The sequence below is a fragment of the Lissotriton vulgaris genome, chromosome 1_1 (genome assembly GCF_964263255.1).
Source record: "Lissotriton vulgaris chromosome 1_1, aLisVul1.2, whole genome shotgun sequence".
Lineage (NCBI taxonomy): Eukaryota > Metazoa > Chordata > Amphibia > Caudata > Salamandridae > Lissotriton > Lissotriton vulgaris.
This window is the reverse complement of record NC_141685.1, coordinates 675,331,870-675,350,508: the sequence shown is the minus strand read 5'-3', so window position 1 is coordinate 675,350,508 and position 18,639 is coordinate 675,331,870. Positions and strand designations below refer to the sequence as shown.

General features: G+C 45.7%; 2 protein-coding genes across 2 annotated transcripts in view; one reads left to right on the top strand and one right to left on the bottom strand.

Moving 5' to 3' along the window:
* SLC35A3 (solute carrier family 35 member A3) overlaps nucleotides 1-18,639 on the top strand; it is a 211,840-nt gene that overhangs the window by 9,972 nt on the left and 183,229 nt on the right. The gene's annotated exons all lie outside the window — the stretch shown is intronic.
* LOC147747645 (uncharacterized) lies at nucleotides 1,422-17,419 on the bottom strand. Its single transcript, XM_086925800.1, has 2 exons — nucleotides 15,765-17,419; nucleotides 1,422-1,476 (listed from the first exon to the last, which is right to left on the bottom strand). Exons 1-2 carry the CDS (start codon nucleotides 17,417-17,419, stop codon nucleotides 1,422-1,424), a joined length of 1,710 nt encoding a protein of 569 aa, XP_086781926.1.

The window sequence follows — 18,639 nt, the reverse complement described above, 5'->3', positions numbered from 1 at the left end:
GTCTGGAGGGTCTGTGGAAGGTCAGTCATTGTTTGAAGTACACTGGTCCTTGGTTTTGAAGGACTTTGTAGGCGTGCACCAGAAATTTGAATTGGCATCTTGTGCATACGGGAATCCAGTGGTGTTTCTTCAGTTGGGGGGGGGGGTGAGGTGGGAACGTCTGGGGAGATTGAGGATAAGTCTGGCTTTTGAGTTTTGGATGGACTGAAGTCTCTTCAGGATGTGTAATGAGATTCAGGTGTAAAGAGCGTTGCCATAGTCCATGTGGTAGGAGACGAGGGCTTAAGTGAGTGTAGTAGATATATGGAGCCATTTGAAGATCTTTCTAAGCATGCAGAGGGTGAGGAAGCAGACAGCAAAGACTGCATTAATCTGGCTCTTCATGGTGAGTTGGAAGTCCAGGATGATGTAGAGGTTCTGGGCTTGGTCCGTGGAGGGAGGGCAAGGCCGGCGGGCCACCAGAGTCATCCCACAGCGAGGTGTGTCCCCGAAGAGCAGAACTTCCATTGTGTCTGCGTTGATCCTCGGGCCGTTGTCTTGCATGCAGTTGGCGACGCTGGTCATATAGAGGTGCAAGGTGGCCTTCGTGGTGGTGAGGGGTCTTTGGAAAGCGAGAGAATGCATAGGACATAATGTTTTGGTGAAGTGCTTCTCAGGGCATTCTATAGGTGATTCTGCATCCTCTGTGCAAAAGGGTGGAGGGTACTTCCACTCTAGTTTTGCCTCCCTGATTTAGGTACATAACGTGTATCTGTGGAAGCAGTTCTATCATCCTCCCTGGTTGAGGTGGCTGAGATCGGGCATACCAAAAAGTTTGATACATGGCCATTTTCAGCTTTAAAGGCAAAGTTGTTGCTCTAAAGCAAATTGTTTATTTTTGAACTATAACTTGTATGCAGCTGTACTGGATGGGATGTAAAGAAAGGAGTGTGCATTTTGGGGCTGGATTGTATGGCCATTGTCACAATTTGTTGTGAATGATCATGAATTTAGTGTGTTTAATCACTTTCAAAATTAAGAGAAGATTGTAGTTTATCTTTTCACAGATTTTTAAAGAATTTTTTTATTACCTAAATGGTTACTTATGAGTGACTCAGTCATTGCTATAGGCGATTACCTTTTGGAAGCTCTCTGGCAAAAGCCATATTGTTCTGATGCTTACAGGGGGTTATTTGGACTAATGATGTCTGGTCATCAGAAGGTTTGCGTTAGCAGGGGGCTAGGTATCAGGTTAGTACTCAATTCTTTTGAATGGTTACAGAGTAGTAGAAATACACACGCCCTTCCTGTAAACTCATATGCCAGGAGGATCCAATTTGTCTAATTAAATCCCTTTTTCTCCATGTATTGGCTACATTATGCACCCGAATACCTTCAAGAGTTATTTGACAATTACTTTGCTAAATATATATTGAGTCATGTTAATAGTGATAGTTGAGTACACATTTTGCGGGCCGGCTCAAATCTTCAGAATATCTAAAAAAAAAAATGTGAGATGAATATAGTCTGAGGCATAGATATTCCTATGGATCCCGGTGTTGTACAGCTTGAGCACTCATGGAATCCTTCCTCTTCAAGCCCCTCAAAAATCGAATCGTTTTTTGGGTCATTCCTAAGGTAATATTGGCACAAAAATGGCACTTTGAAGAAGAACCCACTATTATAGGATGATGGCCTAAACTGAGAAAAAAACAGATTGGGAAATTATTTTTTACAAACGACATACAAAAATAAAAAAGTAAAAAAGTATTTGGCACTTCGGGCTGTGAGCTACTATATTAAGTTGTATTATATTTAATGTTATCATAAATCATTTTTCTATGACCCACCAGAACGTTTTAATCGTCTACAAATTATTTGCTGGCTTTCCAATGAGATAAAAAATCGTAATAAAGTTTATAAAAAATGAAACTGGTTTCTTCGTAGGTTATCAATGATTTATTGCAAAGATGGCAGGAATAGGCTGTTAATAAGGCAAATGCTAAATCGGTCTCATAGCCATATTCCCGACCACATTTAGATGATAGATTAAGTATGTAAAGAGTACCAAATAAAGATAATTTTCATAATTTGGGTGTTGATAAAACTGTGACCTCTGCCCCTCACTTCCTGCGTGCTGTTTGGCAGCATCTGCAGAATATTTATTTTTGATAGGAACTTTGGTATATATGGACAGCCAATGATTGAATTTGCAATCTAGGTTGCACTCTGTGGGCACTGCCTTAAAATTTCGAAGGTTAGTGGCCAAAACCTGGGTGTCCACTTACCAAAATTACCACCCATAATCATAACCTTTATTTTATTTAAGTTAGATTTTAGGAAGTTGTGTGACCTCCAAGAAGCAGTGGGTGATAAGCTTGCATCCTCACCCATCTTGCTACAAGGGCGCAACACAATCTGCGTATCATAGGTTTAGAAAATAGAGAATGGTTTTATAAAAGCCAATCAAATTAAGGCAACAGAGCTGAAAGGGGCTGGTCTACAATGCTGTCAGTGTCGCAGCAGAAAGAGGATGTTTGGCAGTTGAAGACTGGCCCAATAACTTCGAGACACCTGTACCACAGATACTCAAACTTTTACCCAAATCATCAGATACAGCAGCTAGGGGCAGATTCCGTGCCTGACATGATTCTGAAACCTGCCTGAGTAGGCTTAAGCACTTGATTGCTCTCAAGGATGGCACTTTATTTCCTCTAGTTTAACTGGAGAAGTTGTTTGAAAAATGCGTCAGAATTTGAGGGACTTGTTAGTATTTTATTACTAAGTGGGTTTATTTTTTTCCCATCCAAAGAAGATTGATACTAGGCCCTTGGTGGAAACATCGGCATAAGGCAGATGAACAGCATTTACCACATTTCTTTAGATTTCTATCGAGAAGTGTTTTCAGGGAGTTCAAATAAGCTGCAAGAGCACTCCTGGCAGTACATCCAGAGGTTGGAAATAGAGATGGCCGGTTATTTCTTACAAAGAATCCTACTGATTTCTCAAGGGTAGCGCATCTGATCATTAAAAAAGGAATGCTTTTTCTGATATTTTAAATGTTTTTGATAAAGAAGCTGTTGATGAAACGAGGAAGCAGATGCTGTACTTTGCAAGGCATTAGTTTAGGTGCACTTGTGCACTTGTGGAGAGGTGTGGCTCACTGGTTAGAGGCGGCAGACCTGTAAGCAGAGAACGGCCCGGGACCAGGGTTCAATTCCCGACGCGGCAGGGTCGTGGACCAGCGGTCAACGGACTCGATAATTCTCGCCTCAGTGCCTACTCTAACCAGGGAACACACTCGGTAACTCTGGGCATTAAGCTTGCCTCATCTCTACAACGGCCCCCCACAGACGCCGGGGATGCCTGGTTTCACCTTGGAGATACCCAGTAGGGACCATCTCACAGGGAAAGCCAGGACGGGTTCCCCAGCGGTCTACAGCGCCAGGACACTCGGGTAGAGTAACAGTGCGCTTTACAAGTATCCCACATTTACATTTACATTTACATCTGTACACTGGCAAAGGCCTCTGACAATGTTCGTTGGGATAAAATGTGATCGGACTCGGTAATTCTCTCGCCTCGGTGCCCACTCTGATCAGCGATCACACTCGGCAACTCTGGGCATTAGCTTGCCTCATCTTCACTAACGGCCCCACCAGACCGCCGGGGATGCCTGGTCTCACCCTGGAGATACCCAGTAAGGGACCATCTCTCAGGGAAGCCAGGAAGGGTTTCGCAGCGGTCGAAGCGCCTTGGGACCCTCCGGGTAAGTAGTGCGCTATATAAATGCCTATACATACATACATACATACATTGCAGTAATATTCACAGCCAAAACCTTTATGCGGCTTTTTTCTATTACTTAAGTGAATTTTTATAGGTACCATTTTTTTTTAATCTCTAGAAAACGGTATCTCCACGCAGTTTAAGCTGCTTATCAGCTGGCTTTTGCAATAGCTAATTTGTCATTAATCCAAGGAGTGGTGTGTTGTATTAGTAACTCCGGTTCAGGTTTGATAAGTGCTGTTAGATCTAAGGCCGTAGAGATAAAAGCAGAAAACCCACTTCAGCATTTAGGGCTATAGTTGTATCACTCAGGAAAAGAGTTGGGTAGAGGTGAGGGGGAATCTAAAGCAAAGGGTGACCTCTACAAGAAGAGAAAACCTCCTTTCCGACCTGGACAGGAGCAGGGAATGGCTTTAACATACATATTTTGAGGTGCATTAGAAGGTTAAATATTTGCTTGTAGAATCCAATGAAGATCTTATCAGTAAAAGATGTGACGGGCTCCATACCTATTGAAGGTAAATGCTTTAGCTCCTGTAAAGAAACTAAACATTCTAAAATGAGTTATATTGGGTCTGTGGCCAGCCACATGAGTGCAGCGTGTAACACGTAGTTCCAGCTAAACGAAGTTATAACTGCCTATGTAAGATTAGCCCCATTTTCGTGCCAGGACAAACTACCCATTCATTAAACTCATAAAAGATGTAGTTTTTTACGGTCTCTTAGCACAACAGGAAAAATTAGGTCTGTAAAATAACGCCACTAAAAAAGGTGTGTAGGCACACTAGGGCAATCGATCTGTATAAACTGGATAGAACAGCATGTGGTCAAGTACAAACAAACATTGAATGCTTGAAAAGCTGGGAGTGTCTTGAAAAGCTGGGAGTGTAAATGTATGTGGTGTGTGAACAACTCTCACGGGCAATTAATGATAAACTAACACCTACGCACACCAACTACTTTATAACCAGCTGGCACTCTGCAAGCAAAAGGAATAGACCTGTTGTGGTCATCAGAGGTTGAGTAACAAGGTCATGAGTCATCAGCCAGGGGTACAGATGTGCTAAGCACAACAGGTGCTGCCCCGAGCTGAGCACTCCTCCTGGCTGCTCCACTGCATGCCTTTCCAGTCCTTGTGATACTAAGCATGCTTTCTTCTTGCTCCTGATTCCCGACGAAACCTGTTGACCTATCCACTTTCTTCATCCACATATCGAGGCCTACTAGGTTTTGAGCCTAGCTCTCTCAGACTAGGGCCTCTGTTAGGAGGGCTGTCTGGTCAGAGCTGCTTAATAGGCATCCTGGTTTATTCCTCCTTTACAAGCTACCAGCAACGTCGCTGCATGGGCGGAAGTCAAGAAGCGTCATTCACTTTTTCCTTTGTGCTCACCACACCGATTAGGATATTGATTGCTCAAGGGGCTTCCCAGATGTCAGTGGTCCGCTCCTTAATACCCCATTCGGCTCTATTGGGGGCGCCCAACTGCTGCAGCCTGAATGTGGAAAGGTGATAGTAGAATGAAGAGTTCTTCTTTGTGCAGAGTGACTCCATTGTGGCTCTTGGGAACCATCGTGTAAAGCAGCTCATCCTTGCACTTATGTAAGTCAACCGGCGTCAAGACGGCACTTAATTTAGCTTGCCTGACGTCAGATTATTATGCTGCTCAACACTTTGGCCAAGGAGTTTAATCGTGTGCGAAACAAACGCTGAAAGCCCCGTTTTCTAAGCAGCATCGAGGGAGTGCGTGTGACTGGAGAGTCTGAGTACAGGCCCTCTGTTGTTGAATTAAACAGCCGTGCAGCTGCAGGGCTGCTCGCAGTGCTTTCCCAAGTCTGTGGCCAGCGTGTGAGGGGGAAAAAGACGCCTTTGAGTCGGGTCCCTGATCGTTCTGTTATAAAAGGCCCGAGTATTCATTCACGGGTTTCTTGGGTTTTTCGTTAAAACTGAACGTAAGTGTGTGTGTTGATTTCCGCCTTGGAAAATCGTCGGCAAGGCCCAAAACTTAGAAAATAAAATAAAAACTTTCACTTTCTCCCTCGCACTGCATCGGTCTCGTCTCCTCTATCGCTCTCTTTCTCTGTTTGTTTCTCGTCTCATCCCCCACACGAAATGTCTTGACAGTTCTACTTCTTACAGACGGTGTTTTTAATTCAGGACTAAGTATGACTCTAAACCCTAAGCTTTAGATCTATTAATGTATTCAGAATATGGATTTGAGGCTGAAGAGAAAAACCTGAGCACACACAAGTTAATACAGAATTGTAATACATTCTTTGGTCTTGGTTTCACAACAACAACGAAGGACAGTTGGTAAGTGCAGCAATAATGTTTATTGCGCCAGCTGACACGTGTTTCATTGGAGTGAAAAGCACTCCAAATCTTCAGGGCTGGAAAAAAAATAACAAAATACAATACTTTTACTGGTGGCATAGAACACCACTACTAATTCAGATAAAACTCCGACAAAGCACAAATTACTTACGTGAGAAGGCTCAGAAGATTCATTATTCACCAAAAAATAATACAGAAGGAAGACGAGCGAATCTAAGTGAGTGAGGAAAGGAAAACAAGTGCAGGGCGGGAATAATATTAAATAACTGGTAATACAGTTGCACACAATTGACATTTTGTATAAAACAATCAGCTTGGGTTGGAATTATCACCAGTCGTGGGGTAAGCCGTGTTTCCGCCTCCTGGATTCAGGAATTCAATGTAGCCTCGCAAAGAGTAATTTTGTTGTTTTCTGATCTCATTACTATCTCTTGATTTCCCATTATTTACAGGGATTATCCTTCCTTTCCATTTGGATTTGGGTATGTTTTTAGCATGCCCTATGCACATATTATATATTGTCATGCCAGTACAATAGTCATCTAGTTCCCAACCCACCCTCATTATCACACACTCCTATCCTATTACGCCATTGTACACTTGGTGAATACTACGGTTTTCTGACTGTTTGCTTCACGAATTAAAAACATTTTTTTTTAAAGAATTTCACGAATATTAGGCTCACGCACGGTTTCCACCATTCCTCTCATGGCTTTTCTTTGGAACTTTTCTGTCTTGCTCTTGCACACCATGTCCATTCATGTCAATGAAGCTGATTGTTTTATACAAAACAAAATGTCAATTGTGTGCAACTGTATTACCAGTTATTTAATATTATTCCCGCCCTGCACTTGTTTTCCTTTCCTCACTCACTTAGATTCGCTCGTCTTCCTTCTGTATTATTTTTTGGTGAATAATGAATCTTCTGAGCCTTCTCACGTAAATAATTTGTGCTTTGTCGGAGTTTTATCTGAATTAGTAGTGGTGTTCTATGCCACCAGTAAAAGTATTGTATTTTGTTGTTTTCTTTCCAGCCCTAAAGATTTGAAGTGCATTTCACTCCAATGAAACACGTGTCGGCTGGCGCAATGAACATTATTGCTGCACTTACCAACTGTCCTTCGTTGTTGTTGTGAAACCAAGACCAAAGAATTTATTACAATTCTGTATTAACTTGTGTGTGCTCAGGTTTTTCTCTTCACTAAATTATATGTAAGTGCTTGGCACATTACATTGTCAAGGGGTTGTACAGGTCACCCATTTTCCTAGTAGCACCACTCCAGTATAACCATTGCATAAACCATACCAAATACCCAGTGGTGCGCAAAGTTCCCCTTCAGCTAAGTACCTGGTCCATTCTTTGAAACAAATGGATTTGAGGGTGGGCAGGGAGATGAGTGGATTGGGTGGGCAGGGAGATAATTGACTGGGTGTGAGGCGAGATGGGTGGGCAGGGAGGTGGGTGAACTGGGTGTGCAGGAAAATGGGTGGACTGGTTAGGGCGGGCAATAATTGACTGGTAGGGCAGGGAGGCGAGAAGACTGTGGGCCTGGCAGATTATATTCTGCTGATCAATCGACATTTGACTGTACAAAATATGCTCTCCCACAATTATGGAACACCCACCTCCTAGTTTTTCAAAAAGCTGTTGCGCACGTCTAGAAGAGTTAATTAAATAGAGAGATCTCAAACGACATGCATCTTTCAAGTCTACAGAGCTCTCAAGTTTCCACAGTCTAGGTTTTTTCTTTGCATTCTGGGGTTTTTAATCCATTTCGTCCTGTTATAATTCACGACTATAAGTCCCAGAATGTAAAGAAGAAAAACCAAACTGGCTGAGTTACAAATGCATGGAACTAAGGTAACTTGAGGGCTCTGAGTCCACTCATGAACAAATCGGATCACCTTTTCCACTCACCAGGTTTGTGCCCGAGTCGGCATAGGGACTCGGGCAACTAAATGACTTAGGCCTACACGATCTTTGGCGCAGTTTTCATCCCCTAGATAGGGAATACTCTTATTACTGTAATGCACACAAGACCTATGCAGTACTAGACCATCTGCTGGCTTCGGCCCCAGTGCGCGTGTTAACGGCCACAGGCGAGATGGGGGTAGCGTCAATTTTGGACCACGCCCCGGTAATCGCCATTCTCACCCTTCCACCCACATCGCGCCCAACCAGGGTATAGCGTCTCCGGGACACTCTCTTACACAGGGCTGATGTCGTGAAGCATATACAAGGCACCATTAATGACTACCTTTCCCATAATGCCAACCCGGAAATGACTCTTGCAATCCAATGGGCACCGCTAACGGTAGTGGTCAGGGCGGTATTTATTGCTCTCTCGACTCCCGGCCATAGGAAGCGCCAGCGCAAGCGCGATGAGCTCACATAACACGTCCGTGAATTAGAGCAGATGCACCAAGAACTGGAGGCTCGAGAGTGTGGCAACAGCTTAACACCATAAGTGCTCATGACGAGTTCAGCTCGTCATGTGGCACGGTGCTCAGGTGCTCATTACGAGCTGAGCTCGTCCTGAGCCGTGGAACGCTCACACGCGGGGATAATTCCCCTGCTGTGCTGAATGTTCCACAAGAAACTGGTGTGGTCATGACGATCTCAGCTCGTCATGAGCACACAAGCACCATGCCTCATGATGAGCTGAGCTTGTCATGAGCACGGGGTGCTGTGCGCACCCCCCTGCCTCCCAGCCCAGCGGCGGAATTGTTCCCGCTGCAAAGGAGTTAAGACTATGTGCCACCAATTAACGGCGCTCGACCAAGACACAGCAGAGTTTGCGGCCTTAAGACTGCGGCACGCTTAGTATACTGGGGATGATAGGTGCGGGTGCCTTTTGGCCAATAGGTTACGAGATGTTCGCCAGCAACAAGGGGTCAAAGAGACTGTCTGGTCTGATGGGACTTGCGTATCTGAGGACGCTGATATAGCGGAAACATTCTGCGAGTTTTATGCTACTCTCTACGCTGGGGGCTCGGCAGATAGCTCTGCGGGAATTGCCTTTTTGGACTCTGTTTCCCTGCCCTCTCTGACGGCAGCACGGGCCGAACACTTAGATAGAAACATCCAAACGGAGGCAGTCATTGCCGCTATTTCTCGCCATAAGTTGGCGAAAGCCCCTGGGCCGGACGGCATCTCCGCTGTTTTCTACAAGACGTTTTGCGCAGGGCTCGCCCCAATTCTCACCCGACTGTTTAATTCATTTGGTGAACAAGGAGCGATACAGAGTGACCTTTTGGGAGCCTCCATAGCTGTCAACCCCAAACCTAGGAAGGATAGAACTAAATGCGGGGCATATCGCCCGATATCCCTTCTCAATGTTGACCTTAAATTGTATACAGGGATTCTGGCCGCTCGCCTAGCCCCTCATATGCCCGGCCTCATTGACTCTTACCAGGCGGGTTTTATTCCTGAATGCCAGACGCCAGATAACACCAAGCGGATTCTTCACCTTCTAGAGAAGGTTACTCGAGTGCCCAGGGAATATATGATGTTGGCCATGGATGCCGAAAAAGCGTTTGATCGCATTCATTGACACTATTTGGAGCAAGTATTGGAGAAGGTGGGGATACAGGAGAAATTTAGCACCTTTATTTTTAATTGCTACAGATTCCCTATGGCCACGGTCAGAGTGAACGGATACACCTCTGCTAGTTTTACCATTGAGAGGGGCACGAGGCAGGGGTGCCCACTCTCGCCCCTTCTCTTTGCCCTGTATATGGAGCCTCTGGCTCAGAAAATGCGACAGAACCCGGCAATTGAAGGAATCCAGTTTGGTGGCTAAATACATAAAATCAATTTACATGCAGACGATGTGTTGATTTCACTAACTAATCAGAGGAAAGCCTTGCCGGCGTGCATGGCAGATCTAGACGCTTTTGCTCGGGTTGCTGGATTCAAAATAAACACAGACAAGTCGATAGACTTGGATCTCTCACTGTCCCCTGCCACCCGGGAATACCTGCAGAGCCTGTTTCCCATTCAGTGGGTGGTGGATACCATCCCATATCTGGGAATCCAGCTGGCCTCCTCACTCCCTGCTATGGTCACCACTAACTACGCTATCCTTCACGGGAAAATCTGACGCAAGGTTGGCCGGTGGAAGCACTACCCTCTCTCTTGGTTAGGCAGGATCGCGGCGGTCAAAACTACTATTTTGCCCCAGATCCTCTACCTCTTCCGTACCCTCCCTCTCCGAGCGCCTGTTGGATGGATTCGACAGGCGCAATCCAATCTGGCCCAGTTTATCTGGAATGGCCGGAAGCCGCTTATGCTGAGAACGCTGGTGATGCTTGCCTTGGAGATGGGAGGACTGGGAATCTCAGACCTCCAACTATACTTTCAAGCGGCACAATTGTGATACCTAGTTGAATGGAGTAGATTGAAATCAGAGAAACATTGGTTGTTTCAAGACGAGGCGGTGGTGGCAAGACCATTGCAGGAAATTCCTTTCCTGCGCAAGTCCCACAGGCCCCCGAACTTGTATGCCTCGCACATATCACAGGTTCCTCTTGAGGTGTGGGATGCCACTAATATCACACACGACCGTACAACGTTCCTGTCTCCCCTCACCCCGTTGGTCGATAAAACCGATTTCACCCCGGGTGCAGGAGGGGCGGCTTTTGCGCATTGGAGGCCTGCTGGTTGCCGGTTCCTGTATCACATGTATGGAGCGGAGGGGTTGTTCCGTTTTCCCAATTTAAGCAGGAGTACGGCTTCCCGGAGACTGAACGACTAAGATATCTAAAGGTGCGGCATTCGGCATTACAACAGCAGGTCCGCGCAAGCGCAGATAGAGGCTTATCCTCATACGAAAGAAGGCTCATCACCTGCACGTCAGACGCCAAACTCATCTGTGACCTCTACAAGCTGTTACAGGCCACACAGGCATACACACATAATCCAGGCAGGGAACAGTGGGAGAGAGAATTGGGCAGGACTCTGAGCCACAAAGAATGTGAGGAGATCTACTATAGGGCCAGACACTCTGCATACCACATGGGACTCACGGAGACATTCACGAAAGTTGTAACTTATTGATATTACACCCTAGACAGACTGCCTGGGATGGACCGCAACCGAGAGGCGACTTACTGGCGTGGCTGTGACCAGGTTGGCAACCTGGTGCACTTATTGTGGGAATGCACACATATTCAGCCCTACTGGGCTCAAGTGTTAGATTAAATAGACAAGCACTTTGAGACAGAAATCCTGTGCTTCCCGGCTTATGTGCTACTAGGTCTCCCTAATCCCCTGACCTACCCTCTAAAATCCCGCAGGGGCAGACAGATGGCTAACGCACTGGGCTCAGCGGTACAAAACATACTTACACATTGGCGTACTCCCACCATACCCTCCTTTGTAGGATGGCTTCACCGATTATGGCACATGCTCGGGATGGAGAAACTGTCACTTACTATGGCGGGAGAGGGATCCACATATGATGACCTGTGGCAACCATTTCTGTCACTCTTGGCCACCAAATTCCGAGAAGTCACATGTCCCCGATATCTTAGACTGCTACGTCTCACGGAACCACGGAAGACCGACTGTTAAGCAGGTCATTGAAGGCTTAGCATATTTGGAGGAGGGGTGGGGGGATGGGGAAGGGACAGGGAGCACTGGACGGGAGGGGGGAGGGTATACCTGGGACAGGGGGTTCCTTTTTTCCCTTTTCTTCTTCTTACAATTTTCATTCCATGTACGAGCAATTGGCTGATTTTGTCTCGAATGCTGAACTCATGCTCTCAACTGCCTCAGTCCGGTTGTACTGTTTCGACCTTGAATGACGACCGCTAAATGTACATGGAAATATTTGTGTGTTTAAATCAATAAAGATATTTGAACCATATCTAATCCAACAAGAATAGTATTCCTGTGGCTTTTGTAGTTCTGCTTTTGAAGCAATCTATCTCTGCTGAACAGTGCACTTGATCTTAGTCACGACTCACGAGGGCTGTGAAGTGACTACCTAGGTACTGATCAACCTAGAAAGCAAGGCATGGCGTTGCCACCCCTAGCTTTAAACAAGGCTGTTTGTTTTATTTCACTAATCCGTTACATTACTGAGGGCTTGCCGCTCTGACCAGAAGGCCTTTGGTTGTCATTAGAGAAGTAATTTCTCGTTGACTAGTATTATATGCCGTGATAAGGTTAGTCCATAGATATCCGTAGACATAGCCATGTTACAAATGCTGAGCATTCATTGGAAGACACTGGTGTTCATTTGCAAGACGGTGGTAATTGTTGTTCTTCAGATTTAGAGAATGTCGGTAAAGTCGTTAGACGAGACCGAGTAATTCCTGCAATAAAAGACATTCCTCCTGTGTCTGAGACCAGTGAATTGAGCCCGCATTATTGAAGGAGTCCTGGGCCGGTTGGAAGGATGTTGTGAAAGAAATCCTACATCAATTTCGTTTCAGATCTGTCTTGCAGAAATGCGGCAAGGCAGTGTCAGGGACATAAGGAATATCTCTTTGTAGTCCTCACTCTAAATGTAATTCACTGCAGACCTCAATGTGCATGATCAGCTAATGCCATGGTTCTAATTTGAGCATATATTTCACTTACAAACTTTGAGTAAATCGAGTTTTTTTCTTATTCATAAACCTAATATGTAAAGTATTCTTAGCAGTGAATTGGTCTTATGACACACATTTCAATTTGTTTGCAGAACCTAATGTGTCGACATCCTCGCCTCCGTGTCCTTAATAGAATTGAAACTTACCGTTACGTAAGCTAGGCAAATTTCGATTCTTAGGTACAAACATTGTCTTGTGTACATTCGTGCTGACAAAAAATAGTGTTTGGGAAAAACAAATGATTACATCAATTTAGAAGCTATAATGGATGATAAGGAATTTCATAAACCAACTTAGAAACCAATGCCTTTTTGAATGGCCTAGTAAAAAATGTCACTTTGGTTGATATAGTACATCAGGGCAATATATGTGTGAAAAGTAAATATAGATCGAGTCCTTGGATTTTCTTTTGCCATACTTTTGTAAGTCTGTGTTCCCCTGGTTTGACTGTTGTCAATTTTTCCATTGGTTGCTTAATAGCCGGATCAGCGACAGAAACTATAGTGAAAATGTGAAAGAAAAAATGGAAATAAATATGGTGAAGTTACGTCTTCGCATACAGGGAATGATAAAGAGTGTGTCAGCCCTATAGTAAATTAAAGAGTGTACATTTAAGAGCATAGTGGTGCCAGTTCTGAAGCAGGAATTGGTGCAGCATTTGGGGTTATCTCTAGTAATTGCCACGAGCCACATTCGAGTGTGTTATTTATGTAATGGATGTAGGCTAAGTCTAAGAATGTTCTAAAAACAAAACAACATCCTTTTAAATGTAAACCAAGTTACTTACTGATAGGGTACCGTTGAATAAATCACTCCTCTTAAAGGTTCTCTAGTGTTGATGAATGTTTGTTTTACTGCTGTCAGAGAAGGTGCTCCTTGGAGGTGTTCAAAACTCATTACATCATAGGTAGAAAGACTGTGATCAGACATACCATTTAAAATGAAAAGGCTGGTATGCAAAACTCAACATATCCTTAGATCACACCCTGTGTGTACACTCCCAGAGCGCCTGAAAGAGTACCTTGGACAAGTCGGTTCACTTTTTGGAGGTCAAATCGTCCAGAGGAAAGCTGCTTAGGCACGTGCAGATTAAACATCATGTCTTAAAGGTGATATTTTCACTTGCTGGGGGTGTAGTGTTACACATGGGCACTTTTTCTAAAGCTACATACCGTCTGGACCATGGCATTGTGACCATTTGCAGCTAGTGACTTAGTGTTTTTTTGGAGAGCCTCATTCAGAGTATTGGTGTACTTCAATTGCACTATTACAACCTCAGCCAGATTTCTACCTTTATGATGGAAAGAAAGCAAGGGTGAAATCTGTGTGTGGGTGTGACCTGTGCTTGAAAGGATATATATATATATATATATATATATATATATATATATATATATATATATATATATATATATATATATATATATATATATATATATATATATATATATATATATATGAATGAATAAAATATTTAATAAAGCGCACGATGGCCGAGCGGCTTCCTGGCGCTGGGGACCTGATCAGAACTCAACAGAGGGGACCCAGGGAGAATTAAGAGGGGAATGCCTGAGAGAAAAGAAAGGTTTTAAGGGCTTTGCGGAAGTGAGTGTAGATGGAAATGGAGCGGATGGAAAGAGGAAGGCTGTTCCAGAACTGGGGGGGCAGGACTGAGAATCGAGTGCCCCCTGTTCTGGATTTACGGAAGCGAGGGATATGAAGAAGAGAAAGAGAAGAGGAGCGAAGAGTGCGGACAGGAACATGAGAAGAAACAAGACAGGTGATGAACAGGGGCGCAGAGCGGGAATGAGCCCGGAAAGCTAGACAGGGCAGTTTGAAAAAGGATCTAAAGCGAACAGGGAGCCAGTGAAGTGATTTGAGAACCGGGGTGATGTGAGAAGATTTAGGGAAAGAAAGGATGAGACGAGCAGCTTGATTTTGGATGGCCTGTAGACGGCGGGATTCGTAAGCAGGTATGCCCACGTACAGGCTATTCCCGTAGTCAAGGCGGGAGATGACAAGGGCCATGACTATGGATTTAAGTGCATCGGTAGAAAAAAAACGTGAAATTTTCCGAATTAAACGAAGAGAAAGGAAACAAGAAGACACCACGGAACTGATCTGACTGTGCATAGATAGGTCATGACTGACCTTAATCCCAAGAGTGCGGACAGAGGAAGCAGGCACCGGGGGGGGGGACCAAAAGAAAGGGGCCAGTGTGCAGGGGACCAAGGGTTGGAGGGACCACCAGTGAGAACAAGTTCCGTCTTATCTGGTTTGAGCTTCAGATGGTTGGCGCTCATCCAGTCAGAAATGAAAATTAAAGTGGAACAGAACTTGGAAAGGGAATCAGGAGTAGAAGAAAGATCAAAGACGAGCTGGAGGTCATCTGCGTAGTTGTACACAGAGACCCCCAGCTCAAGAAGAGAGGTGATGAGGGGATGGATATAGAGATTGAAAAGAAGAGGGGAAAGAGAAGAGCCTTGGGGAACGCCACAAGTGACTGAGCGGGGTGGAGCAGAAAAGCCGGGGAGATGAACTGCCTGGGACCTGTCCCGAAGGAAGGACACCAGCCAGGAAAAGGCCGCACCCCGAATGCCCGCTGCGCTGACACGGTCGAGAAGGATGGAGTGATCAACCGTGTCAAAGGCAGCGGATAGATCGAGGAGGACCAAGGCTTGGGGGAGATTAGAGTCGGCTTTCCCCTTGAGCTCGTCCAAGACTGCGAGGACCACCATCTCCGTAGAGTGGCCCGGGCGGAATCCTGCTTGATGGGATGCAAGAAGGCCACTCTCCTCTATATAAGTGGAGAGGCAGGAGGTGACATGGGCTTCAAGGATCTTGCCGAGGTAGGGAAGAAGAGAAATGGGTCGGAAATTGGAAGGAAGGGAAGGGTCTAGACCGGTTTTTTTTTAGAATAGGGAGGACTAGAGCAGATTTGAAAAAAGAAGGAACAGATCCAAGAGCCAAAGAGGAATTGAGGAGAGCAAGAGGGGGGGCAGGGCAGTTGGTGAAAAGAGTTTTGAGAATGCGTGCTGGCGCGCAATCCACGGGAGAGCCAGACTTGATTTTGACCAGAAGTTTTAAGAATGAATCGGTAGAAATAGGAGGGAAAAGAGCGAAGGAGGAAGAGGGACAGATGGAGGGACAAGTAGGACGAGGTTGAGGTACTGTGGGAATGTTGGCTTTAATCTTCACGATCTTGTCGATGAAAAAGTCATTAAGAGAAGAACAGAGGGACTGTGAGGGAACCAGGCTAGGAGTGGAGCGATCAGAGGTGGCAAGATTATGGACCAGAGAGAAAATTTCACGGGGTTTGTTGGCCGCGAGAGCTACTCTCTCAGTAAAGTAAGCGGTTTTGGCCGCTAGGATCGCTTTTTTATATTCAGTGAGGAGAGATTTGTATTTGGCGCGCAAGGAAGAGCAATAGTTCCGTCTCCAGTGGCGTTCCGACCGCCTAAGGTCGAGTTTAAGTGTTTTAAGTTCTGGAGAGAACCATTTGTGCGCGTCGTGAGAACGAACCGCCTTGATCTTTCGGAGCGGGGCGACTAGATCGCACGAAGAGGAGAGCCATGTGCCAATGGCGTTGACCTGGGAGTCAAGGGGAAGATCGGTGAGGTTAGGAACAGAGGAAGCCAAAGTGAGCGAGAGGTAATCAAGATAGGTCCGATTCCAATTGGGGGCTAAGATGTTTTTCGGAAGGGGGGGCTTGTCGACCGCTCCCAGATGAATGGAGAAGGAAATGAAAAAATGATCCGACCAAACGCATGGGGAAGTGAGAAAAGATGAGACAATGGGGCGTGAGGACCAGATTTGATCCAAAGTATGACCGTGGACGTGAGTAGAGACTGAGACGTGAGGTGTGAAGTTTAAACATTGGAGAGTACCAGAAAAATCTTTCGAGGGGAGGTCTTCCCTAGGGTCGCCCGGCCAATAATTAAAATCGCCGAGCAGAAGGACGGAAGAATTGTTGACCACAAGAGTGGCCATAAGGTCCTGAAGGGAGGCTACAAAGGAAGGCATAGATTGAGGGGGGCGATACACAAGGACGACAGTGAGGGGGGCAGAGAGATTGAGAGAGCGGGCAACAAGGTAGTCTACATTGGATATGAGGGGGTGATTAAGAAGTTGAAATTTGAGGGTCGACCGAATGATCATCGCCACCCCTCCCGCCGCCCTGCCGTCCGGGCGGTCAGCCCGGAGGGCATAATGGGTGTCAGGAAGAATGGCTAAGAGGTCGGGAAGGGAGTCGGCAGAAAACCAAGTTTCAGTCAGGAAAAGGAAATCAGGGGAATCAGTAGTGAGAAGGTTGAAGAGAGCTGTCTGGTGTTTGACAGCAGAGCGGGTGTTAAGCAGTAAAGCAGAGGCTATAGAAGGGGCAGGGATGGGAAGGGAACAAGGAACAAGGGAAGGATCAGCAGCGGGTGGAGTGGGACTAGAAGGAGCCGGAGGCAGGTGAGGAGGGGGAGAGACAAGAATACCAAGTGTGTCAAGGTGTCGCAGGAGGGAGGGCGAAGGGGGGGAATCAGCGGTAAAAGCCATAAGTTGGGCGGGAGTGTACGCCAAGGAAGGGGCAGAGTGCATGGCCCCTGGTCCCGGCCCGTCGCGGACGGGCGCAGACGGGCTTAACTTAGGCGCAACTTCGGCGCGCCTTCGTCGCGCCCGCTGCGCTCGTCCGCTGCGCGGCCGGGACCGGGCAACCATGATATGGGGACACATGGGGAGGAGGATCCGGGGGCGTGGCAAGGGGGGAGGGGCCAAAGAACAGCTGCGCCGAGCCCAGACCCGCCCAAGATGGTGGAGCCGCCCGTCCCTCTCCAAGAGTCAGGCCAATATATATATATATACATACGTCCAAAAGTAGTCCGTGTTTTTTTTTTCCTCAGATAAGATGATCTAAGTGAACGTAAGAATGATCGACTCCGACAGATCCTCTTTTTCAAGCCACAGATCGTTGTCTTGCTTCCCTGACTTTGCTCTGAATAAATGGACTAGAATGGCTCCTGGTTCGGATTTAGCTTTGGCACCAAATATATTGATGCTAAGTAAGGAGGTGAAATAGATAGGTTATAGCTATATATTTATATATAGCTAGGTATACAAGAATGGTGACTGGGATGGAAAGAGGACTGTACGTGTGGCGCTTTGCTAGAAATGCCCACACCGACAATGCATGTTCCTGTCACAGGAGATTTAATAAAGGATAAGGTAATGGAGTTTTTCACAGGCTTTGGATTCGGTTTCAGTCACCCTGATACTGTGAATGAAGAGGTCAGGTGTGCTGTGGGTATCTCGGAGTAAGGCAGTAATCAGGGCTTGAAGTACATACCCGAGCCAGATATCTGGTTAATACAGCTTGGAGGCAGCAACGTCTAATCACTTTGAAATAGCTACAGGTCAGCAAAAAACGGACACTTTTAGGGAACAATATTGCATGAACCGATCACAAGTTTTCCAGGAGGAGGTTGAACAAGTTTAAATAGTGCACCGCACCCCCCCCCCCCAAAAACATATAAAGATGTACAATGTACCAAAAAAACAAAGTGTTTCTGACGGACACGGAAGTACCTTAGCAACAAGAGGTTTGAATAACAAGAAAAAAACATGCTAGCTCTGAAGACAGTACCTCACGTTTTATTGTAGTCTTTGAATGCTCAGCAAATGTGACCAGATGCAAATAAGATTTACAGGTCTGTTTATTACAGAAAACAAGGTCATGGAAGACTGCAATATACATGCTATAGGAAGGGGCATCCTTAAGTGTTACATATCAGCGGGGTGACAATTACGTTCATAACACAAAGCCCTGTTCCAGATAAATAAAGAGACATATTTGGGGGTATAGAGGGACAAAACAGCAATGCAAATACAGGCAGCCAAACTCTCAGCCAGCTGTTACATGATCCTCCGATTATTACACAAAATACTCCACCTGCTCC